General features: G+C 38.0%; 1 protein-coding gene across 7 annotated transcripts in view; it reads right to left on the bottom strand.

The window, feature by feature from the left end:
- The window catches only part of ogdhl (oxoglutarate dehydrogenase L), a 98,009-nt gene that overhangs the window by 28,241 nt on the left and 42,811 nt on the right, over window positions 1-26,957 (bottom strand). For all 7 annotated transcript variants that reach the window (XR_011962313.1, XM_072583391.1, XM_072583389.1 and 4 more), the window contains 9 exons: window positions 22,190-22,280; window positions 19,051-19,230; window positions 16,370-16,498; window positions 16,065-16,244; window positions 13,356-13,508; window positions 12,077-12,179; window positions 11,212-11,340; window positions 5,797-5,947; window positions 4,484-4,611 (listed from right to left, as the gene is read on the bottom strand). Coding sequence is in view for 6 of the 7 variants with exons in the window: in XM_072583391.1 (XP_072439492.1) it covers window positions 4,484-4,611; window positions 5,797-5,947; window positions 11,212-11,340; window positions 12,077-12,179; window positions 13,356-13,508; window positions 16,065-16,244; window positions 16,370-16,498; window positions 19,051-19,230; window positions 22,190-22,280 (1,244 nt within the window). In the remaining variant the exon portion in view is untranslated. The remainder of the gene's footprint in view (window positions 1-4,483; window positions 4,612-5,796; window positions 5,948-11,211; window positions 11,341-12,076; window positions 12,180-13,355; window positions 13,509-16,064; window positions 16,245-16,369; window positions 16,499-19,050; window positions 19,231-22,189; window positions 22,281-26,957) is intronic.

The raw sequence follows: 26,957 nt of genomic DNA on the forward strand, positions 1-26,957 counted from the left end.
ACCTAGCTTGCAATGCTCATATCCCAAGAAAAATAAAGTACATATTTGCATCAACAGTGAGAACACAGGTAAATATGGTCATACAGTAATTCATTTTAATATGTGACTTATCTCATGGTTTATTAACCATTACACTAACACTAATTATTTTATTTGCAAAATTAACTATATATATGCTAATGTTCATATTGTGAAGAAACTTTGAAACTGAAAACATTTCTTGTGTTCTGAAAGAAAATACCATTTCAAACTGATGCAACAGTGACAACAACTTGTAGTGGCTTTATCATTAAAAAACATCACAAAGTGTCTCAAAACAACATACAGACAACTGATCCAAACAATCAAAGGGAGAACCAGATAACTGATTAAAGAAAAATAATGTTTTCAAGAAGGTATTAAAAGAGGAGAGAGGTACAGATTTAGAGAGGAAATTTCAGAGCATAGTGGTCCTGGTGGCTGAAGACACAGCAGTCAATGGCAGAAACAAGTGCAGGATGGGTGCAGAAGGCACAATCTATAAGAGGCCAGCGCTGGTTGGATGAAATTGGAATGGAATGGAATAGCATGAGGTAGGCATGATGTGTGGGAGGATGATGCTAAGTCTGGAGCAGGCGGAAGGAGGAAAGAGAGGGAAAGAGGAGAAATGACAAAGGACAATGAGTTGAAACTGGAGCTGTTGAGGCACAGTCAGTCAGCAAGGACAGAGGCAATATGGTATTGAAAATTGGCAGCAGATTTTTGCATGAGCTGAAGTTTAAGGAAATGTGGGTTAAAAACTGGGTTAGAAGAATATTGAAATTATCCAGCACGGAAGCTGACAAGAGCATGGATAAGCATTTCAGCAACAGACAGCTGAGGGAGAATCAGAAAAGGCAATCTATAAGGGTGAAAAATGGGTGGAATAATGTGGTTGAGAAGGTTAGAAGCTCTGTTCAGCATTGCAAAGAATATTGACATTATGAAAAGTCTGGTTTAACCATGGCATTTTCTCAGGAAAGGTTTGAAATTAGTGGCAAGGATATGGAGTTATGGCAGGGCAGTTTGAAAACAATGCTTTCTCTCTTACCAATACTTAACTTGAAAAGCTTCAGTTTCTGCAAGACTGAATGTGGGACATGCAATCTTACATCATTGATTGTGAAAGGGTTGAGAGAGGCAGTGGAGAGATACAACTGGGTATCATTGATATACCTGTAGAAGATACCATAACTGTGAATGCTATCAGAGAAAATGCTATCAGGTTGAATGCGGAAACAAGCAATTGCAGTCCCACCTACTAGCCATTTATCGAAAAATAAGCAAAGTAGCTTTCATCCTATCACCTGTCAAATGATCTAAAATTAAACACATCTTTATGTAAACTAATAAACTGAAAAGTCAATCATGCGTATTTGGATGGCAGTGAGTGTAATTACTAAATATCATTCCAAACTTATGAGCATATGCTCATGTTTGTAAAAAAAATGCAATCTCTCCTTAAATTATATATTACTTGATCACTGAATATTTAGAATTTGAACCAATTTTTGAATTCTATTATTGGTGAAATTTTATTTCAACTCCATATTTAGCTTCATATCATTTCGTCAGAAAGTTTTCCCGTTGCAGCACTTACAGCCCCAGGTACTCATTTTATACTCGGCATTAACTTGATAGAAAGCATCCAAGTTTTGAACAGGTGCCAGTATAATCTGGCAACATCTGGCAGCCCAGCTATTTGTAAGGCTGTTTTAATGAATCTTCCTTGTACCTGTTTATTTGACTGTCACCCAAACAACAGAACTTTAGGGAAATCCTCAAATGCTCTTGTAATACTGAATCAATGGGTTACTTTACAGCATTCATGGCATTAAACGGCAGTACATTGTTAGACCACTTGGGAATTACCCATATTTTAGAACCTCCATTAATCACTTATTGGGAGTCTATTCACATACCAGAAGTTTTATTTAAAACAGAAATGTGGCCTGCTGTTTAACACAAAGGCTGATCAATTCATTGAAAACTAAATTGAAAATTAGGCCAAATGCAGAAATCCTCACAGGAAAATGCAGCTGCAAGCAGTAAAAAGGAGGCTACATTTCATAGAAATAATAACAAATTTCTCAAAAGAATGGAATACTGTAAATGCAAAATAAACATGGCAAAATGCAAAATGAAACATTAAAACTGGAAACACACAGTAGGTTAAACAGCAGTTACAAGTGTTCAGAATGTTCAAATAACGAAAGAGACCAGTATATGAAATGCCTTGTACATTCAATGGAAAAGTTGACGGCTAAGGAAGTAAATCCGGAGACAAAATCTGGAGTGGAGCCCAAGGGTTAACTCAATAATCAAAAGGCAAAGGTGGGAAGGAAATAAATATGATAGCTATCACTTGAGAAATGGAGCTAAAAGCAGATAAATTCCCTGATCCAGATGGGTTTGTCCTAGGTAATTAAACTCAAAGAAAAATGATTTTGACTTCATGTCACATACCTAAGACACTGAACTCAGAAAGTGAACTGTTGCAAACAGTGTAAAGAGCTTGATCTGGCCACAAATGGTTTATAGGGAACACAAGTCTTTTGCAAAAGAGGTTGTGGATGGGATGGTAGGAATCCAAGAATTCTTGAATTCATTTCCAACCCTGGGGGACTGGAAAATTGCCAATGCAAATTAAAACATATTGAAAAATAAAAGAAAAAAGAAAAAGCAAGTAACTACAGGTCAGTTGCCTTAACATCTGTTTTTAGGAAAATGTTAGCATGTACTGGCAATGCATTTAGTGACAGGTAATGAAAACTTGGCTATCATACAAAAGGAATGTTTTTTAGAATTCACCAAGAATGGAGAGATTATGTCGGACAATCAAGAAATTCCTTCCTTACCTATTAATAAAAAGAATCAAATCTGAATGTTTTATCTTAAAGGGAGAGTTATTTCTTTTTCTTTGAATCAAGGAGGTAAACTAATATAGATATTCAGAGAACCTGGAATAAGTCAACTGCCAATGCTAGCTATTGATACAATTTGTCTTCCAGAAGGGTTACAGAGAAAAAACTATTAATTGGAAAGTCATCCAACTATACACCACTGGATTAAAACACAACTGAATAAATAGAAATTTGTAATTGGAGGAGTGAATATTGGAAACTCGGCCGATTTGCCCTTTGTGTTTTCTCCATCACTCAATATTATCATGACTGATCATCTATCTCAATGCCATATTCTGTTTCGAAGTCACAGCCGAAGAGTCTAAGTTCTTAAAAAAAGGACTCCATCTTAACAAGCCTGTCCTCAAGCCTTCCGACTGATTCAGCTCGGAATAAAATTTCCAAAATGCAATATTCATCTTTTTGGAGTCACAAGTAAGAGTCCCAGTGCCCTCTCTGATTAAATGTGATGGATTGGGGGGAGGAGGGGGGGAGCGAAAGTGTGGCAGCCACTGTTCAAAAAAACTGACTGGCTGATCAGCTTCTTCTTGTTCTTTCTTCAACCTCGATTTTCGAAATCGTCAAGCTGCTTCTCTAAGGCCTGTACCTGCTTCTTTCGGGCCTGGATCCGTCCTGCCAAGGATTTGGCCATGGTTTCTGATGCCATGGTCTGCTACTTGACCTCCTCTATGCACTGTCTGAGACTCTGCATCTCCCAGTCATTCTTCTGTAGCATGGCCAAGATCGTTCCAGCCCAGCACGGGTCTCTTCCATCGCTGCCTCAATCTTTTCCCAAAGTTTCACGAACTCTGAAGCCAGACCTTGCTGTGCAGGTAAATCCAGCGGGGTTCCACGGTGGTTGACGCTGCAGCTGTGGGTGCATCCATTGCTGCAGAGGAATGCCCTGCTTGTTGCGATCCACGTGGCCTTTTGCCTTTAGTCATCTTCCCTAATTGCTAAAAAGGATATATAACAATTCTAGTAGCTTAAACCTACTGTTTTTTCCAAAACAGCTGAGATATGGAGGGTAAAAGCACCACCTCGCCTGAGTTATGGTGGAGACCTCAGCATGGCAGACCTGTTAGATCGCTGCCATCTTGAATCCCCATCCCTCATATTTTTAATATATAAAAATGTTATCAAGTATCCGGAGTCCACTTTGGTATGAAATTCCACAGGTTGACCACTTTCTAACTAAATAAATGTGTTCTCATTTCAGTCCTAAATGGTTGACTTAGTCTATCCTGAGACTGTGACTCCTGCTTCTAGTCTCTGCAATCAGGGAAAATAGTTCAGTTAGACTTCCTCTCATTCTTCTAAACTCGAACGAATAGAGGCCTAGTTAAACTAATTTCTCCTGATAAAATATTCCTGATATTAGGCCAGTCAATCTTCGCTGCACTCCCTCTTTTAGATAGGTAAATAACCCTTAACTGAAATCTTTGAATCCTTAATAATCTAGTTCTTGTTACCTCGACACCAGTTCTGGTGCAGCACTCACTCGAATCAATTGTTAAATGTTGAAATTAAACACAAAGAGAAAGGATTTTCATTTCACATACCTAACACACCAAACTCAGAAAGTGAGCTGTTGCAAACAGTGTAAGGAGCTTGGTCTGGCCACAAATGGTTCATGGGGATGCAAGTCTTTTTATCTACATCTTGATCATGTAATACATGATGACGATGGCTGCAAAAGTAACAAAGCGTAAATTAAGATATTTTCAATTCTGTCCCTCTAGAAATAAATACCAGTGTTTGTTTGTTTTCTTTTTATATGGTCTTGCTAATCTGTGGCAAAATTTATAGTTATTAAGGTATTGGTACTTCAAGTTCTCTTTGCTCCCCCATCCCATCTAGTCTCACATCTACCTAGTTTTAAGTGACATTCCTGCTTTCTGACTAAAAATTACAAACTCACATCTATCTGCACTGAGTTTCATTTGTCAACTATTTGCCAACTCTAATCTGATTTGTTGCAATCCTCCACATTTTTAACTAACTGTTCAATTTGATATAATCCATAAATTTGGAAATTGGGTGTTCAGATTCAAGGTCCCAGTTGTTAATGCAAATTGTGAACAAATTGTGAATAACTATGATCCTATTGCTGACTGTGTGGAGCACCATTTCTCACCTGCTACCACTCAAATCTGCTAACCTTTACTCCCACTCGCTGTTTTTGTTCCTGAAACCAGCTAGCAACAACTGGACTTGAAACATTAACTCTGTTTTTCTCTGCAAAGCTGCTGCCAGTACTGCTGAGTTTCACCAGCATTTTCTGTTTTTGTTCTATTATACGAATCCATTCTGGTGCTTGGGACCTGAATCTACATTTTCTTTAATAGGGTCCCTTATCGAAGGCTCTTTGGAAATCCAGATGAAATTTGATCGACTGAATTACCATTGTCTACTCTGTCTGTTATCTTATCAAACAAATCAATAAGATTGGTCAAGCAATTTTCTACCTTTTGAAATTCTTACTGAATATTCTTGTTACATTTTTCTTTTACAGGTGTTCTTATATTCTCTTCTGTATTATCTTCCCACTATCAATGTTACTTTACAATCTATAATTGCCTATGTTCTATCGCTGATTTTAAATGTGGGATTATGTTAACTGTCAGTCTTCTATTTACTTAAGAAAAATAAATTACATTAACCTTTAAGAAAGTGTAAATTATAAATTCAACAGCAACAGGTTTTGGAATAATTGAACGCAAACAAAACAGGCTATTTTTGACTCTATTGTCTCAAAATCAAAAAGTGTAAACTAACAAAAATAACTCAGCTCTCCATAGATTTCACATTACAAATTTAACACAATGTGATGTGGAAGTTTGGGTTGCGCACTAATTTTAATACTTCAATTTACCTGAAGGTGCCTCGCTCAACATCTTGTCCACTTAGCCTTACGTGTATTCCTTCTTTCAGCAAAGAACCAAATGCCATATACTCTGCCAATCCCCAATCAACCATTTGATTCTTGACCATCTCCGCTCGTCCCCTCAGGATACGAGACAAACCTGGAAAAGTTATCAATGGTTGTTCAGGTAAATAACAAAAAAAAATGTAAATATCAGTGATTAAAAGACTAATTATCCTTTTTTTAATGGTATAAATCAAACCTTTCAATCTGGAAAAAGATTCAAATTGTTCCCTCCCATGAAATATATTTTTAACATTTTATTCTGAGAGTATTATTGTTCATCTTTTAGTTGGCGACATCTTGCCTGAGACACTAGTCTCCAAGATAAGTTATTTGTTCAGGTTGCAGTGAAGAATTTGCGGGCATAACATACATAGGCTCATACATGAGATCAGTACTGAGAAAGCAGTGTATTGTCAGTAAAACTACTTCTGTGGAGGGAGATGTAAAATGTCTCAAGGCTTTATTCAAACAGCAGAATATAATACCAATACCATGCACAACATTCTCCTCTCAGACACAACCACCAAAAGCACATGATCTGACCATTCTTTTTCGCTTTGTGGGTCATTCGTATACAGCATACACTGGCCGTCACATTTCCCTACAGAGCAATCCTGTCTGCAATGAACTGGATGGCCTGATGATAAACATAAAAAGTCCCAGATAAATGCAAGCTGTATCTTCTCTGTACGTTACAATTCTATTTTATTGTTTGAATAGTATAAGAAATAGATTCAATTTCTAAAGGATGTGGTATGATCCAATTTAGTACAAATCCTTTTTTTTCTGAACAACAAGTGAAATTACTTAGTATTCATGAACAGATGGAAAGCAAAGTCCTACATATCAATATCCTTAAGGATCCCAGAGTGGCGAGAATCCAATTAAGAGATTTTGAGTGATTTTGGCTGAAATGTTAACTTCCGCAGATGTATGGTCAAGAAGACAGTTCCCAGCGCACTCATTTACAAGATAGAATACTTGTGTTTGGTAGAAGACTTTGCAAAATATTTGAAAGAAAGACTGACAGGCATGCTTTTGGCAACTCTCAGAATTTCAAAGCAGCTTATAATTAATGCTCAGCAAAGGACTCAGTTTTATCCCTCTACACCCCAATCTCAATGAATTTAAATCATTGTTATGAAACTAAACTCTTCTTCTGTTATCTTTGCCCTTCTGCTTAATTCTTTGGACAGGAGTCATCTCTGTGCTCCACAGACTCTTTCGCCCATTTCCACAGTCTCCCCACCTGAAGCCCTCTTCTGGCCTCTTACCTGCTTGATCTCTTCATCAAAAACTGTTGATGTGACATCAGCCACCCTCATTTCTCTGTTTCCCTTATCCATTCTAACTTCTCTCCCTCTGACTTGTTGCACTTTGTTCTCTTTGCTATCAAACGTTCTCTTTGTTATCAAATGTTTTGACAATGGTGATGCAGTTGTTGTCTGGTATGGTAAATTCCATCTTGCAGAGGCTGAACATCAACTCTCTCTCTTCCAATCTGCCTCAAGATCATGACGACACCACTGAACATCAAGCTGTTGTTTCCAGGATGTAACTGATCAGGTCAGATGTTCTGTCCTCCACAGCTTCCTGGTAAGGATGGCTGTTTCCTAAAGGATGTTAGTGAACCAGTGGGGTTTTCCAACCATTGGCAATAGTCTTTTGATCAGCATTAGACTCTTAATTCCAAATTTTTTATTGAGTTCAAATTCCACCGTCTGCCATGGCAGGAATCAAACCTGCATCCCTGGAATATAACCTGAGTCTCTTGATTACTTATCTAGCAATAACGCCACTCGGACCAGGGCTGGCACACAGTGCAGGTGTGAGATTGACATAGCACAATGATATACAGCAATATGTCCACTCCCTTGATTGATCACTGCTGGCAACCATGACAAGCTATTTGACTTTGTGCCTGCATTAAAAGGTAAGTCAAGATATAGAGTACTCTAAACACATGAACTCCAGCAAGGCAAAGCGGGGCAGATAACGGCAAAATCCGTACCTGATTTTCTCCTCTCTTGTCAGAAGACACAAAGATCGACTACAATATTCTTTCCCCACAACACCAATTAACTGAAACTAGTCATTCAGTAGTATCTAATTTCTTTCAGTCTGGCTGGTTCCATTCATAACAGCCAGTGAAATTACCCATTGAGCCATTAGGGGCTTGAATTAGGTTACGAATTAACAAACAGAAATCAAAGTCCACTGAGGATGCACGGAAGTGTTTGTCTGCAGTGAAATATAAGTAATGACAGAAAACCATTTCCCACAAACATTTTTAGAATATGTAGCAAAGAATTTACTTTAATAGCTATATAATAGGCACATAGATGGTTATCAGGCATATTTTCCCCAGGAACGTCTGCCAATCATTGTGTTGTGTGCAAAACATTCAGTGAATCCTTCAGAATCCAGGGATTATTAGTAGGTATTGCTGCATGACTGTTTCCATTGGAATTCATATATACTTAAAAATTTACCAGAAAATGCTGTTTAAAAACATTATTACTAAGGTTTCTTTTAAGATGATATGATGCTTAAGAATATAGATTAAAAACATGAAGATAAATAACACAATTAAGAAACAGCCCTTAGCTGTTATACATCATTGATAAAATCCTTCATGCACATCTGGCACATCGATAATAAATAGCATAATAGCTCTGTTTTTTGTCAGCTTTTGAAGTCCTATCAGACACCCTATGCATGATATCTGTGTTCCAACAATCTTGTTACCAAGTTTTGATGGTTCAAACTTAAGAAAAGTCTGGGTATTTCACTTGAACATGAGTGTCGTAGCCTAGAATATTTCAACAGGTATACCTTTTTTTATTTTAAGCACTCCAATACAAGTAAATTTCACTTTCATACTGAACAGAAATGGAACAAAGACTTTAGCAAATATTACCCTGGAGAATTTCTTAAGCTATCAAGCTATAATTATCTCCTTTAAATAAATCTGTGATTAGCATAATTACTGAAACCATTATCAGTAAGGATGTGTTACTGTTTATGTCTCCACCTGGAAAAATATGTGCACAGTGAAATGGAACAGTAATTTCTTAGTTGCATGGAACTTGATGGAGCTCACTGTGTTGGATTAAACTGATAAACCCTGCTTTGACAAAATGAATGTCATTGTCTCAATTTTACCAGGCCAGGGAAAATATAGATGCAACGTTTTTCCAGATAGACTTCACAACTTATTTTCTTTTCATTTATGGAATATGGGTGTCACTGGATAGGCCTGAATTTATTGCCTATCTCTAAATGGAGAAGGTGGTGATGATCTGCCTCATCTGTTGCAATCCATCGTTTGCGTGTGTGTATGTGTGTGTGTGTGTGTGTGTGTGTGTGTGTGTGTGGTGTGTTAGGATTCTGATCCAGTGATAATACAACTCCAAGTAAGAATAGCTAAAACTGTTTTTTTAATTCATTCATGGGATGAGGGTTACTTTGAGGTATTTCTTCCCCATCTCTAATTCTTCCTTTGTGTTACATATTCCTCCAACAGCAGAATTTTCCCTGAAGTGGTGTCCAGTTGAGTTTTAAATATAGAATAGCATCCCTACAGTGTCGAAACAGACCATTTGGCCCAACAAGTTCACATCATCTTCCGAAGAGTACCCCACCCAGACCCATTCCCCTACCCTATTATTCTATATTTCCCATGATTAATGCACTTAACCTACACATTCCTGAACACCATGGGCAATTTAGCATGGCCAATTCACCTAACCTGCATATCTTTGGATTGTGGGAGGAAACCAGAGCACCTGGAGGGAACCCACTCAGACACAGGTACAATGTGCAAACTCCACACAGACAGGTGCCCGAGGCTGGAATCAAATCTGGGTCTCTGGCGCTGTGAGGCAGCAGTGCTAGCAACTGAGACACCGTGCTACCCAAATATGATGCCAGCAGTGTGAACAATGCAAGGTCCTGGTGATGGCAAGCATTTCCATCTTTGCTGCTGCATGATTGCATAAGAAGGGTGCTCTCAAGCCCGAATGCACACTTAATTAGGGGAGCAGAAGAATGCATCAAAAATTCACCACAAACTCTGGCAGGAAGTCCTCTCTGAAAATCCCTGAAATAAATTTTAGCTGAAAATTTAGCTTTGGAGTTCTGCATTTGTGTTCACTTACAACCTTTTTACAATAGAGTTTCTCTTTCCGGAGAAAAGGAGAAACAATCACTGGTGCCCTTAACAGTTGTTTGTGAATTTTACTGGTAGACTCATTTGACTTTAACAATAATTTGCAAAGGCTAAAGGACTGATTCTCAATCACTCTGTCAAGTATAAATGACCAATGGCAGAAAATGGTGTTAGGTCACTGACTGCCCCCAATTACACTAGCATTGTGGTCATCATCCTGGGTAGGGTTCAGAGTGGCAGGCAACCTGCTTCAGCTTGAAGTTTATGTAATATGAAAGCTCAGGATTTGAAGCTTTGTTTCACGGTTTCCTACAACCATCCTAACTGAAATATAATTGCACAGACCACAGATTGAACCTGTAAGCTTTTTGACTTATTACAAAACTGACAGTTGGGTTTCTTGTTCTTCCTCATTTTATTGTACTCTTATTTCATCCATTCTTTTTATAAGCTGCTGAAAAATCCATTTAATGATTACATCAGTTTAAAAGTTGCAATACTACTTTTGTAATATGTAGTAAAAGACCAATTATATCGGTGTACAAGAAACACTGTCAGGCTGGCAGGTCACTTCAAAGGTACAACATGAATTAAATTTTATATTTCCTTTTTTATATTAAAATAATTAAACACACCTGCAACCACCTTTATCCAATTCTGCTTCTATTTCAGCCAGTGACAGATTTGTCACTGTACCAAGCCCAGCATGGACTGGCGGGGGCGGGGGGAGGGAAAGGGCACAAGCTGCAGATGGCCAAATACATACTGCTGTAGTCTAATGCATAAAAAAACTAATGGGGTAATATGAATCCTGCTCTGCTCAAAATGTATTTTATTTGAATATTAGACATTTGAATATTTGGCTGGCTGACTGTGGAAAGTTCACATTTAAAGCAATTCAACATTCATGCCAAATTAGGAAAGCAGCTCATTTGTGCTCCTTTGAGCAGCAGATGGTGTTTGCTTTGACCCACTGCTCCTTTTCAGTCCACCTCCCACTCCACAGGCAGTTTAGTCAGCTGGCAGCTAACACTGTTAAGTTTTTGATAAACAAAAACAAGTTCAAGCCCAAATTAGAAAATAAATCAGCTCATGCCTGATAGTGTTAATCTCCAGAAATATTTCTGACACAAAATATTTGCATTTAACATATTGTCACCAAACATCCATGACTTGTTCACATATACCTGAATGAATGGTAAAATCCTTTACTGGCACTGAGCTGGCTCCATTCCCAATATGCTGGAGGACTTCTTCAGAAACACCAGTGGGGGCGCAAGTCAAACTCTTTGGCTCTCCACTTTGAGTAAAGAAACCTAAAAGTATAATGTCTTTGTAATCATTAAGCTGATGGTACAAGGAAAAATGATAAATTTCACTAAAAGAATTAACTTAATTTTAAATACTTTGAGGTATCATTTAATACTGCTACTATTTATCAAGAACCCGTGTCTGCGTGGGTTTCCTCCGGGTGCTCCGGTTTCCTCCCACAGTCCAAAGATGTGCAGGTTAGGTGAATTGGCCATGCTAAATTGCCCGTAGTGTTAGGTAAGGGTTAGATGTAGGGGTATGGGTGGGTTGCGCTTCAGCGGGGCAGTGTGGACTTGTTGGGCCGAAGGGCCTGTTTCCACACTGTAAGTAATCTAATCTAATCTAAGTGTAACAGCAAAACAAGGTCAATGCTTATTTTGAGACTTAGGTTAACAAAGTGTTGAGGTTATATTTCAAACAATAATAATGGAAACCAGTTTGATAATTTGTTTTTATTTACATTCTATTTTTAAAACTATCCTCTTCCCAGTTCAAGGAGCTCATCAGCACATTCTCTGGGGCATTTAGAGATGGGCAATAAATAATGACCCAGCCAGTGAAGCCCACATCCCCAAAACAAATAAAATAAACTGTTGTGAATCAAATTTTTAAAATAGCTGTAAGTTTCTACTGGCTTATTTCTACACCTTTGTATAGAACCAATTCATCAATTCATCTTTGTGTAACTTTACAAGAGTCTGAGACATTTAAACTCCTATTAGGCTATCACATTTTGCCCACCTGGCCAAGGGGAGTCTAGCCATTCTTTGATTTCCAGAATTTTCTCATCCTTTGCTCTGGTAAAGGCTTCCTCACAAATTCTGTCATAGTCTGCTACTTCCTCCTAGAAACATACACAGTCAACAAATGCATATATCAATTTATGCCAAACTAGGCACAATGTCTGCAGGTAACATAGCTGGAAAAAATCACTATCAGAAAACCAAAGCAGAATTTGGTTGATTGTTTTAAAATGCACAATATAAGTTGAATAAAAATCACTATTTTATATTTAATTATTAATTTGCAATCTTTAATAAAGCCATGATTACAGTAAGTCTCATGCCAATTAAGTTTTCATTACAATTTCTGCAATTTACAAAGAGGAGCCACCTGAAATGAGACCAGGTGCTCCCCACAGGAGGGGAAGAGAAAAGTAAGTCAGTCAACCACTACCTGACGAGATCTGGCAGTACATGTCCAAACCATTACTGGAGAATGTCAAATCAGCCAGTGTATACATCAAAAACAACATGGGGGTTACTGATACTGAATTGCAACTGTGGATCAAAACTATATGTCGTAAGTACAGAATTGTAATAGCAATCTTTATGGGTTAAACAGCCCCACAGTCAGCTGCATTTAATGATGGCAATGGGAGTCTTGCCACAAGCTGGATAACTGGCAGAAGGCCCGCATCATCTCCTTTTGGGAAACCTGCTGATTTAAGTGCTAATTAGGCATATAGACATGCTGGGCCTTCCTTAGGATCAAGGATCCTGGAGCCAGACTTCCCACCGACTGGAAGTTGCTGGCCAGACAGAGCTCTCCACTGATTGTTAGTGCCAATGTGGAGCTGCTGGTACTATACACACATTTGGCTAGATTCATTAATGAATGGGACCCATGTGCAAGTGAGTGATGGAGATATGAGAAGTATTGGGTGGGTAGGAGGAGCGGCAGGAGCTAAGGACAGGAAGGAAGCTTTCAGTGGGCCTCCCCTTCCCGAGGCTGTGTCCCCTAACCAGGCACTGTGTCCTTGGATGAAAGATTCTCCCTTGCTCACTTCACCCCCACTTAAAGGTCTTAATTAGTGACAAGGCAGAAGTGGTAAGTTACCATCGTAACTTTATTTGCAGCAGAGGTGGAACGATGTTGGGGATACCAACCATTACATTTCAATTTAGTAAATGCCTGCTACCATCAAACTTGTCATGGGAAGTATATCAAAATCAAGCAATTTTTCTTCATTAAGACTACAAATTTGAGACACAACTAATTACTGGTACACAGTGCAAACCTCATACTCCTGCAGTGTCAGAACTCCTTCAGATATCAATTTATCTGCATATTTCTTCAGAACAGATGCTTGCTGTTGTATCTGCTTGTACATCAGTGGCTGAGTGAACATTGGCTCATCCATTTCATTGTGTCCCCTTTTACGATAGCAAACCTACCAGGTACATTAAGATGGAGGATATAATTATCCAAGCTCAAAACCTTTCTTGTATTGCATTATTTATTTTGCAAAATTATTAGGACCTCAGATGGTGTCAGAATTTGTTTTAAAAGCTTGATTGAAAAAGAAAATCAAGCCTACTATTTCAATTGCCTTAGTCAAAATGCGACAACAAAACATTCAAAAATCTTCATGAACGCTCAAAACATCATTTACTGAGCTATTTAAATGATCCTGTATGATCAAGTTGATTATTTTTGATACTGATGGCCTATTTTGAGAGGTGAAATGGAGCTTTTCAGATGCACACTGAAGCTCTCCAAAATTATGGACTGATCTCCACACCTGTGGTAGTTAAGGAGCAAAAGTCTTAAATTGCATCCAGGAACCTTTTTATTGCTCATATGTAGAAGGCCCAACAAGAGAGGGGAGGATTTGGACCTAATATTCAGAAAGTAGCCCAGGTAGGTTGAAGGCAAAGCAGAAGAGAAGCATTTTGGAGTAGTAACCACAACTCAGCTAAATTTAGCATAGTATGGAAAAGAATGGGCTGTGAATAAAAGTTCTAAACCAGGGAATGGCTAACTTCACTGAGATAAGATACAATTTGACTCAAGTAGACTGGACGGAGTGCTCACAGATAAAACTGTGTTAGAACAGTGGGAGGCATTCATAGAAGAAAATTGTGTCAGTATGGGCCAAAAACCGTTCCTCTAAAGACAAAATGTGAGACAAAGGCCAGAAAATCCTCAATGTCAAGGGACATAAAGTTTAGGACTAAGGGAAAAAAAAGAGAAACTTATGGCATATACTAATGGGTCAATACATTAAAGATTCTGGAGCAGTACAAAATGTTCAAGGGAGCTTGTAAAGAAATTTAGGAAAACTAGAATGGTGCATGAGAAAGCATTGGTGAATAGAATAAAGGAAAACTCAAAAACACTTTTTTAATACATAAGCAGCAAGGGGATGACGAGGAAAGAGTAGAGCCAATTAGAGGCCATAGAGTTAATTTGTGTGTAGGCATAGAAACCTTGAGCCCAGTCCACAATGATACTTTATGTTGGTCTTCACAATGGAAAAGGATGATGCAAGTATAGACATCAGGCTGGAAGACTATAAAATATTAAAGTAAATTAACATAGAAAGGAGGTACGAGCGATTTGGCACCCATCCAAGTGTTTAAATATGCAACCCAGATAAAACGTATCCCCTGTCTTGTTGGACCTTCTACATATGAGCTAAAAAAGGTTCTCCTGGATGCAATTTAAGAATTTTGCTCTTTACCTACCATTGGTGCGGCGATCAGTCCAAGCTTTCTGAATGTTAGGTCCAGAACCTCCCCTCTCTTGTTGGGCCTTCTACGTATGAGCTAATAAAGTTCTCCTGGATGCAATTTAAGAATTTTGCTCCTTATCTACCATAGGTGTGGTGATCAGTCCATCTCAACGTATGTTGAGAAAGGCAAGGAAGGGGATATCAGGGACCACAGGTGAGATGCCAGAGGACTGGAGGATTGCTAACAATGTCTCATTATTTAAAAAGGGAGGGTTACACCAGAAAATTATAAACCAGTCTGTCTAACATTGATGATAGGGAAATTACTAGTAAATCAGGGATAGGCAGCATGAATTTAAGGGAAGGTTGTGTTTGATAAATTTGATCAAATTTTTTGAGGAGCTAACCAGGAATATTGATGAGGTTAATGTATCCGATGTGGTCTACATGGACTTTAATAAGGCTTTTAAGTGTCCATGGAATTCAAGGTAAAATAGTACAGTGGATCCAAAATTGACTAAGAGGCAGGAAGCAGAAGGTGATGATAGAGGGATGTGGAAATCTGAATGGGGTCCCACAGGGGCTCTTACAGATGGTCTTAGCTAAGACATAGAATACAAAAGCAAGAAGATTGTGCTGAATTGTGTAAACACTAGTTAACCCAGGATGCTACCCGGGTGGAGGATCTAACGTAAGAGGAAAGATTGGATAGGCTGGGCTTCTTTCCTTGAAGCAATCAAGATTTAGAGGCCACTGATTGAGATTTATAAGACAGTGAAGGGCACAGATAAGGTGGATAGGAAAGCACGTTTTTCATGAGTAGATGGGTAATAACCTTGAGCATTGAATGAAGGTAAGAAGCATAAGGCTAAGAGGAAAGTTGAGGAGAATTTTTGTTACCCAGAGGTGTAGAGTCTAGAATTCAACATCTTAAAGTGTGGTTGTGTCATTAACTCGTAAACTTTAAGAATTAGATATTAATTTGTGTTATCATAGCCTTTAGAACTATGGGTCAAGAGCTGGTAAATGAGATTAAACTAATCAGATTTTTCTTTACAAGCACAGGCATCATGGGTTGAATGGCCACCTTCTATGCTGTAAACAGCTATGAGTCTACAAATTATTCTGAACCATATCATTCCAGTACAAATGAGGAAAAAAAAGCTAAATTTATTTAACGATTGATGAAATTGTACCATATAGTTTGTCTAAATATACGTGGAATTATGTCTGTAACATGTCAAATACTTCAATGTAATATATAACAATTACCAGATCGACTACAACATCCTTATTGAATGTGTTCCTCCACTCTGCAGCTACTTTACAGACATATATCACTGCTTCTGGGTCATCACTATTTACATGAAAGATAGGCGCATTCACGACACGTGCAACATCGGTTGGGTATGGAGATGAGCGTGCCATGCGAGGATCTGTAGTAAATCCAATCTGCAACAGCATTTGATTTCCAAGATTAACAATTGTATCAGATTAATTTCACTGATCAGAAATAATTTAGCAATTTCCTAATACATTTGACAAATTCATGTTAGCTCAGATGTATGTTTTCTTACCTGATTATTAACAACTACATGGATAGTACCATGTGTAGTATAGGATGGGAGGTCACTGAGATGAATTGTCTCATATACAATACCCTGCCCTGCAAAAGCAGCATCACCATGTAGAAGGATGGACATAACCTTGCAATTAAAAAAATATTTTTTTTTCTGAGTTAACCCATTTCACTTTTCAAGCCTTTTTCTTAGAAGTTATAATTTACACAGTAAAACTTATACTTTTATTTATAACTATAAAACCTTGGTGAAGAATAAGTCCAAACCTGATAAAGTAGCTTCTCATACATTGTTTTTAAGGTACATACAATCCAAGTTACAAAAACCTAAAATTCTTGTTGAACACCAAACCATACAATTCAGGTTAAAAACTATTTCTAACTATACTTTTGGCTGGTGTAGTCTAAAAATACTATCTTGCCTTTTCTAGAGCCACTTAGGTCTCATCCAGTCGAGCTGTTCTTGAGCTCAGTTTCAAGAAAAGACGGAAGAACTGTGGATGCTGGCAATCATAAGCAAAAACAAAAGCAGAAATTGGTGGAAAAACTCAGCAGGTATGGCAGCAGCTACGGACAGAAATCAAAGTTAATGTTTCAGGACCAGTGACACTTCTTCAGAACTGATGATAGTGAGAAAAAGATTGATATTTATGCAGAAGATGGAAGTGGGGGAGGGGAGTGTAAACAATAGGTGGTGATTAAGCCCAAAGAGAGATAAAAACTTGGACAGACAAAGAAGTAGTTAAAGGTCGTTCTGGGGGAATGAATAGCTGCTAATAGGGGCTATGGATTGTGTGTGGTTGCAATGGATGTAATGACAAGGCCTGGTTTGTGGGAGTTGGGGTAAGGACATGACCTCAAGCTCTAAAATTGTTGAACTTGACATTAAGTCCTGAAAGCTGCAAAGTTTCCAAGCGGAAAATTAGGTTACTGTTCTTCCAGCTTGTGTCAAGCTTCACTGGAGCATTGCAGGAAGCCTGAGACAGAGACGTTGGCCAGGGAACATGGTGGAGAGCTGACGTGGCAGGCAACTGAAAGCTCAGGGTCTGCTTTAAGGTCAGAACGTAGGTGTTCTGCAATCCGCTTGGGAACTCTGCGGCCTTCTGAACATAATATCAAGTTCAACAATTTTAGGGCTTGAGGCCATGTCCTTATCCCATACCCCACACACCAGGTCTGGTCATCACATGGACTGCCACCACATACAACCCACTGTCAGTTAATAGCCCCCTTAAAAATAGAACAAAAAAAACACCTGACAGGAACAGGCCCTTCGGCCGAGCAAGCCTGCGCTGACACATTTTGTTCTTCCATACTAAAACTGTCTTCACTTACCGGGTCCATATCTTTCTGTTCCCTTCCTATTCATGTATTCATCCAGAAGCTTCTTGTATGCTGCTATTGTGTTTGCTTTTATCATCTCCTCTGACAGTGCGTTCCAGACACTCATCACCCTTTGTGTGAAAACTTGCCTCACACATCTCTTTTAAACTTCGACCCTCCGCACTTTGAACCTGTGTCCCCTAGTAATTGACGCCTCCACCCTGGCAAAAAAGCCTAATATTTTCCACTATATCTGTGCCATTCACAATCTTATAAACTTCTGTTACTTGCCCCTCAACCTCCTGCGTTCCAGTGAAAACAAACCCAGTCTATCCTTTCTTCATAGCTAAAATGCTCCATACCAGGCAACATTCTGGTAAATATTTTCTGTACTCTCTCCAAAGAATCCACATCCTTCTGGTTGAAAGCAGCTATCCATTCCCCAAAATGACCTTTCACTAGTCCTTTGTCTGTCCAACTGTTTTTCTCTCTCTCTTTGAGCTTTACCTTCATCTATCTTTTACTCTCCCCCCACCCTTGATCCCATCCCATCTTCTGCTTAAATATCAACCTTTTCCTAGCTACTTTTAGTTCTGAAGGAGGGCCACCGGACCAAGATGTTAATTCTGATTTCTCTCCACAGATGCTGCTAGACCTGCTGAGTTTTTCCAGCACTTTCAGTGTTTTTGTTTTCGATTTCAAATATACCTTACATCACCAATTATCTGAAAAACCTAACAAACATCAATTGCTAAGCCTGATTACTTTATTTGTATCCAAATAATAAATAGTTAAAAGTGGTGTCAAGAACCAAAGGCGACTTGTATGAACTGACCAGCAGTATTTTTGCTGAAAGCTGCTGCCTTTGTTTCTACCCACGGCTCAAAATATTCACATGCTATCTCTATTCTGATTGAATAGGCCACATTTCAAGTTTTGACGGCTGCATTTCATTTCGACTGAAGTGCACTGGTTGACAGCCCTAGTTCAATGAGAATTGCACTACAACACTGCATAGGGAAGAAAATATTTTAATAATCGACAAAGAACAGAACCTTATGTGGAACATCATTAGATGCCTTGCAGAAGTCCACTTAAATGTTATGCATAACATTTTACTACTTCATTTCTACTACTTTAGTCACCTTGTCATAAAAATTAAATCTTGTTCTTTAAAATGGCCTATTCTTTACAAACACAAGTTGTTGAATATTAGGGGTTCAGTTTGACTCAACCTTTTTTACTTCAACATGCTCTGATGACCTATTGAACACAGATTAAGTAGTTTAGAATTAATAAAAGTTTGCATAAATATAAACTGTTTATAAGGTTTTACAAGAATTGGTTTGCCCTTACCGTTTTGCCTTTGGTGTCCCCACGGTAGAACTGCACTGCTTTGGTTTTTCCTTGTACGACTGGATTCACTGCTTCAAGGTGTGATGGATTTGCCATAAGTGACATGGTAATGTGTTTGTTATTTGTTCGGTTGATCCTTTCATGGTAAACCCCCAGATGATACTTAACATCTCCTGATCCCTAAATGATACATTATGGAGTTTGCTTGTAATTCCTCATATTGGCATAATTATTCTTAATTCCTTGTTATCTCTTAAATAAACTTTAGAAAAATGCAAATAATTTTGGCATTTAGAATCACTAGTGTTATCCCCAATAAAAGAATGAATTCAGAAAACAAATCCAAGATTCAATGGAAGCCAGAAAGTCAAAGCAAAAATTGGCCTGACATTTTAAGTACCTTGAATTGACCATGTGGTCATATCCTGAATCTTACGACAAATCAATAAATTAACCATGTTTGACATTGCCAGTGTATGATTACTTGTCATTAATTAACTGAATACCTTTTAGTTTATAAAAAGTACTGGCTGGAATTTTCCATTTCAAAGTTAAAGTATGGCAGTTGGCAAATGAGATTGGCCCATAAAATCATTTCCTTTTTAGCTCGTGCCAACTTAACTGGCCAACCATGTGCACCTTCTGGAATCAAAGTTTCTGACACCATATGTGAAGGTCGGCCAGGCACTCCTTCACTCACTGCAAGTCAAGAGCGAAAATAACACCCTGTAGGCCTTTGATCATCATGCCCTTGCCACCATCCAAAACCTGGAGATGACTGCAAGGTGCCAGAAACTGGCTCCCAACTTCATAGACTCCTCACTGAACACTCTACTCCAGGTCATCAGGGCCAGAAAGGTGGTCTCTTTCTCACTGATGGATGAGAAAAGTCCTACCATCAATCCTGGGTGGCCTGAACCTAGACTTTACCAGAGGGCAGTGCCTCAAGTAAAAATCTAAGAAGCAGGACGCAATGCAAGAACAGGATAAACAATCTCCTGCACTCTGCAAGAATAAGTTCCACCATCTTCACACTACAAACTCACACTCATAGGGATTTCACACATTTTATCGCTATCACTGAATGGACCTCACCATCACATGCATAATAAGCTCTATAGGACCCCCTCAGCTGCCAGTCTTTCATACTTCCCAGGCATTCCTATTCATTTACTAGGGAGGAATCACCACCTGGTAGACTATAAACTGCTCCATTTGTTGTGTGACAGTTGGATTTGGAGATGATCCGGGGAATCAGAATGTCTGGGACCACTTGAAAAGCTCCACTTTATTTGGAGAAATGGCATATGTCTTTAAGCATTGTTTAAAACCGGCTTGCAATAAGGATGAAGCAGCCAAGTACTTAACCCAAGGTGGATGAAGAAGTGCAACTCACCAGGTATGCATCTGCTTTGTGCTGTTAAGTTTTTGAAATGCTGTGTTCACTCAATTGAGTGGATGTTAATTGCGACAGCAGGGTTAATTCAATCAAGTTGTGGAACTAATGAGATATAAAAGCATGCAGATATGCCTCTTACCACTAACTGGCAAGATCATCAACCTGCCTCCTGAAGAGGGAGAGCTTACTTGCCAAGTTCATCTCCATGGCGATAATCTGATTTTTTTTGCTTCTGCCTTGATTAAGTTCACCTACCCACCATTCCTTTTGCCAAAATTCTGCCCAATGTCAAGGAAAGAAACCTGAAGGGAGCCTTTCTTTTCCTCAGATGTTTGTTTGAAAGCTCGTTGTTAAGGCTGAGATTTCTTTTTTTTTGATTTTTGGGTAGCAATTTTATCACAGTGAAGAAAATAGGAGGCTTGGAAAAATATTCACACTCTCCTGAACTGCAACAAAGTGCTGGAAAATCCTACAAAATTAGAGTTTCAAAGCAACAACCTCTCAAACTACGAGATAATCATTCAAGAACTGAGGACATATGGTGCATCAGCTATTCATATTTTGAAATATAGACAGGAGAATCACTAAATAAACAGCTGTCAGACTAAATCAAATATGAGCTACAAATACATCACATTCCAGGATATGAACAGTGTTTTAAATTCTTGGATACTAATTGCTGTCAGAGCAGTTGGTTTCCATATTAAAACCGGTGCTTGGGAAAACTGTTTAAAACAAGTTTCTAAGTAATTTTGTGAGATCATTTTGAACGGGGGAGGATGTAAAGGTTTCATTGTTTTCCTGTGACCAATCTAAAAATGAATACTACTTTAATTGACATGGCCCATTTCCTTATTCATTAATGAAAACCTATTAAACTAGACAAGAATATCATAAGACCATAAGACATAGGAGCAGAAATAGGCCATTTAGACCATTGATTTCCCTCTGTCATTCAATGAGATCATGGCTAACCTGATATTCCTCTACTCCTCTTTCCTATATTTTGCCCATAACCCTTGATTCACAAACTGATTAAAAATCTGACTATCTTAGCCTTGAATATGTTTAATGACTCAACCTCAACAGCCCTCTATGGTAAAGAATTCTACAAATACACAACCTCTGACAAAAGAATCACAAAATGTTTTTCATTTGGCACTGTCTGAAAATAATCACACTTTTTCATTCATATTCCATCTGATTGAAATAAAACATTGAGTGCGAAAGTCTGTTGTCACACATTTGTGTTTATAAAATAAAATTTAAGCATATGTGCCCTCAACCTTATTATGCATAATTTTGCTTGTTGGTATCTTGATTTCTGGGACTATTTTGTCTGCACAACTCATTCCAACAACACCATTACCCAGTGCTCACTGACATTTGGAAACCATTCTAGATATGGATAGTTGCACTTGGGTAGTTTATCACCATAAATGAACTTTATAATTTTTAAAAACATTAATTGTGAAACGTAAAATAAAAACTTGTTTACTTAATGTATTAATTTCGTGGTAAACAATTATGCCCACACTTCCCAGATGCATTTTAAAATTTACAAATTTAAACAGCAAAATGTACTTTTTAATATAGATTCTTAACTTATTTTGACCAACACTATATCACAGTATGTGCAAGTACCATGCTATCATAAAACTAAAATATAAAAATATTGCTTTGAAAATTACAAACACGACCCATTGATTTATAATGTGTCTAAAATAGATTAATGCTTACCTCCTCTGAAGCTTCCAGCTTTGGATCAAACTGGCAGAAAATTTGCTCTAAATCCTTCCGGATTACATTGGCCAACACATTCAACCGGCCTCTGGAAAGGTTTTCAAATTATTTATCAAGTATGAAAATGAATATTTAGCTTTATTTTTAAATCAGTCTTTTAATGTATCCCAAAATTAATAGCCATTAATTATGAGGAACTATAACAAAATTTAATACCTAGTCACTGAGATCGGGTGGCTTAAGGATTACCCCTTCTTAAGATGATTCAAATGCAAGCTTTCCCTGAATAGAAGAGAATTATTCTGCAATTTACCCTCATCATCTAGATTTTATAATCTAAGCAACATTTCAATTGCATGCAGGGGTCCTTAGTACAAACTGGAATACAATGTTCAATTTCAGCCACACTTCCACAGAAAAGATATACTGGACTTGAAAAAAAGAATGTCCATCTATGATTTAACATAGTGATATGGGGGAGTAAGAGATTGAATTATGATGGAAGACTACATATATCAGGTTACTTTTCTTGTTGAAGGAAGTTGACATAATATGATTATGCCATTTCAAAATGATAAAAATAAATTGGCAGGATACATTGGGAAGGATTTTTCCCCTCCAGTCAGAAGTACAGCATGTGGAAACATAATGAGAAATTTGATTAATTTTATTCTAAGCAAGTGCAGAAAAGACTTCGCCAATGGCTTGAAAGAATTTCAGGCACATATACCAAGAAAGGCATAGATACAAAGTTAAATATGTTATGGACTAGAGAAGACCATTGAAAATATTCTTAAGCAGGCAGCCCAGACTGTTACTTTGCTATTTGTTTCGGTAAGTGTGCACTGAAAATTACCCAGAAAATTACCAGGTTCTAAAACAGTCAAAAATGTATTCACAAAATATGGAATGAAACACAAAGAACCGAATACAGAATACCCACAGAACTCAATCTATCCAAACTAGACTTAATTATGCTGTTCCAAAAATACACAACAGTTCCAATAAACAAACCCCTTAAACACACAGTAAAACTGAAACAGAGGATTACAGGTCGAAGTTAGAAGGGCAGAAGGAGATAGAGAAGTTCCATTCTCAACTGACTGACTACAGTAGCCTTTCTTCACACACACACCACTGCTGAACTGACTTTAAAAACCAGAATTCAGCTTCCCTGACTGACCACTCCCCTTTCATTACACAGGTTACTTCTCAAACATAAAAGCTTTGGCCTAAAGTCTCATCTGTTTACATATCCACAAAAAGGCCTCCCAATATCTTTTTCATCTCTGTACCACTTCAGCCGATTTGGAGCCTGGGCTGTTTTACAACCCTCTGTAAAAAAACAAGGACACATTATTCTTGAGAAAAGGAACAGTTTTTAGAAAAAGGACCAGCTTTGTGACAAATACCTGTAATAGTAAGGTGAACATCCACTTTGTTATGGACCAGACCAAACCTCTTGCAAATATATCAAGGAGATAGCCTAGACCCTAACTTTTATTGCATTAAAAGGCAAGTGTAAGGTGTTATTTTCCAGATGTAATTTGATTGGTCACACTGCTCAGCTTTAAGCAAAACACATTTTATTCTTACCCCAGTTAAAATATAAACAAAAGAACAGGAATTATTATAACTTTAGATCTGTTGGGAAACTTAACAGAATAAAGTAGATTATTTAACTACGAAACAACAACTATTCCAATATAGTAACATCCCATAAACAAATCCTTGACAAACACAAGTTCAGTAAAATATACTGTCTCACAAGTGATTCTGGCAGCAGAAAGAGAACTCGAGCATTTTAGCTGTAGCAGGGAGACAGAGCACAATTAGCTTCAAAACCCTAGTAACGACTGAACGCTAAACTAAAGTCCTGGTTCTGTGGGTGCCTGACTCCACCCATTCATGCTGCTTCTATTGTTCCAAATTTAAAAAATACATTGAAGGTCTTTCAAGCTGTTAACTTTATTGGCTTGGAACATAACACTCGGCATCTCTGTCTCAACCTTTCTTCACAAATAAAAGACAAAACATACCTCTTAAAGCCACAGTATTGTCACACCTTGTGAAGTTAATAAGGAATATGGAGTCTGCTAGGAAATTGGGATTAAAAAGATGAAGTGGCGACGTCAACCAAAATGTTAGCATGCACTCCCTGATTGAAATAGCTTACTTGTATTGCAGCATAGTTTGAGCAACAAGAGAGGAAAAATGCCATTCACCAAGAGGCTAGAAAATGTTTCCTATCACTTAAGAATTTTTATCTTTTTAAAAATAGAACACTTTTGTAAAATCCTTTCTTCTCATTTAAATGCAGTTTGAAGTGTCACCAAATTTTTATATGTATAAAATAAAATATAAGTATTACAAAATGTAGCATCAGACTTTTAAAGTGAGGCTTCCTCTGAATTTTTGCAGTACAATAAAAATCAATTTTATTTCAATACATTGTTGCATCATTAATCCTCAAATAATCTCTCAGCATCCCACTCTCGTCGCCACTGTAATGACAGGAGAGCAAACCCAAAGCTTCAGAATTGGTCTTAAAAACAAAGGAACAGGCACACTCTCATTGTTATTAGCTATCTTGATAACACATGTATCTCAAAATTTTTTAAATTCCCTGAGGTAAAAAGCAAAAACATACATCAGCAATAAAATTGTAGCAAAATATCTGCAAAAACAATTGAATTTGAATAAAACAGTATAACCAATCCATAGTTATTTCTGTAAACAAAACTGTTGTACCCTCAAATCAAATAACTGACAAACAAATTCCTATTCCAAGATAATTACTTTTCTACAGAATTAAAATACGATTGAAAAGTTTTGGTTCAGGAATTTGACATTTTTATGTAATGGTGTAGCTTTCATTTGATCTCTTCAACTGACTCTGAACTGAGTGCTATTACTGCATATTGGCCAGTACATCTGAACATGATCTAAGCAAACTATAGAAGAATATTATTTTGTGCCTGAAACCAGTCAAACTATGATACATATTTTCTAACTGACCTGTTCAGAGATGTTATTAAACACTAGAGACACTGCATCATAAGAGTCAAACTATTATAACTTAAGTTTACCTGAAACAATAGTTTGTGGTGCATTGTAACAATGTCAGCCAGGTGGCCCGCATATAATGAGTTACCTGATTGGGGCTGGTGCAATCTGTGAGCCTTCGCTGACATATAAGAATAGGAGCTAGATCAGTGTCAAGAACTCTCCACGTGTAAATAAAGGGTGACTTGATGGGATACTGGCCTCTGTGGAGTTGTTTCAGTGGCGACGAGAGTGGGATGCTGAGAGATTATTTGAGGATTAATGATGCAACAATGCAATTGTGACAACTAGATGAAGCCCAAACTGGACTTTGAATAAGCATTAGAGCTGGCTTTATCATTGGAAAATGTAAAAAGTGGAGCATATGAGTTACAGGGTATTCCAACGGACATGGATGCTCTTGCCAATTTGACTGAGCTTGGGGAGCAAGCAATTGAATAGCCTTACTCAGATCATATCCTGAACAGAGGGACTCGAGATCAGATTATACCAAAAGCCCAAACCAAAGCCAAGCCTTAGCCAAACGGTTAAATCTTTCTTCAGGATCTGGCTGCAATCCATTGTAATTACTGCCAATATGCTGACTTGAGACAGCAAAAGAGTTCGACTAGACCTTATCAGAGTAAAATAATTCACAGACCAGTATCCAGGAGAGTGCACACCCTGGAAAGTTCACCAATTCCTTTATGGATGTAAATTTGTAATAATAGCGTACCACAAACCCCTGGTATGTTTACTTAAAGAGGACAAGGGACAGCCACTCATAGCTTCAGGCTGAATTTAGCAATGGGCTGTAATACTAAGTGTATATATTTACAAGTTAGAACATCATCTGGGAGGTCAAGTAGGAAATGTGAATACATTGAACTACCTCCCACTGGCAGATATGCCAGCAGTTGTACTGCCACTGAAAAAATCTGTAATAGTTTTAGTCAAAACTGACAATATCAGACAATAGCAGAAAGATTCTTCTGGAAATGATGGTCACAGATTTCCTAAAGTTGAATGGTATTCGACATATTAGAACAGCTACATGCCATCTAACATCCAATGGTCTGGCAGAAAGAGCAGTCCAAAGTTTGAAGGCAGGCTTAAAGAAACAGCCTATAGCTTCACTACATACTAAACTGTCCAGATGCCGATTTGATTTTAGGACCACCCCTCATGCAACTACAGGGATAGCTCTAGCAGAGTTACTCATGGGGAGAAGGTTCTGGACCAGGTTAAATCTGATCTTCCTGGTCCTGGGCGTCACTGCCTTGACCCTTTTGCCTCCTGAAGAAGCAAACAAATTTCTTCACAGACTCTCTGGGCACAAAAGGTAAGCTATTGTGTGTTACACACTGCCTGTATCAGAGGCAGAGTTGGAGGAACCTGATGCTAAAACGTCCCAAGAGGAGCTACAAAAAAAAAGAAACTGTCCAATGTCTGTGGTATTATTTCATTGCTAGACTTATACTATACTCGATGGAAAAACTGTCCCTTTGTTAAAAAAAAGTCCTTTGTTTAAAAAAAAAGGGTAGCAGTTAGCTGTACAGATCAGTAAGTTCAATTCCAAGTCTATGCTGAGTTTATCCATCTTATCCAGGGTAGTATATGGAGCATTGCAATTGGTATAAGCATCAAGTGAGGTGGGAGTAAAATCTGTTAGCTTTCCTGTTACCTAACACGCATCTTCGACTTTCTGCAAAACTGTATA

The sequence above is a fragment of the Chiloscyllium punctatum genome, chromosome 13 (genome assembly GCF_047496795.1).
Source record: "Chiloscyllium punctatum isolate Juve2018m chromosome 13, sChiPun1.3, whole genome shotgun sequence".
In the NCBI taxonomy this organism is placed as follows: domain Eukaryota; kingdom Metazoa; phylum Chordata; class Chondrichthyes; order Orectolobiformes; family Hemiscylliidae; genus Chiloscyllium; species Chiloscyllium punctatum.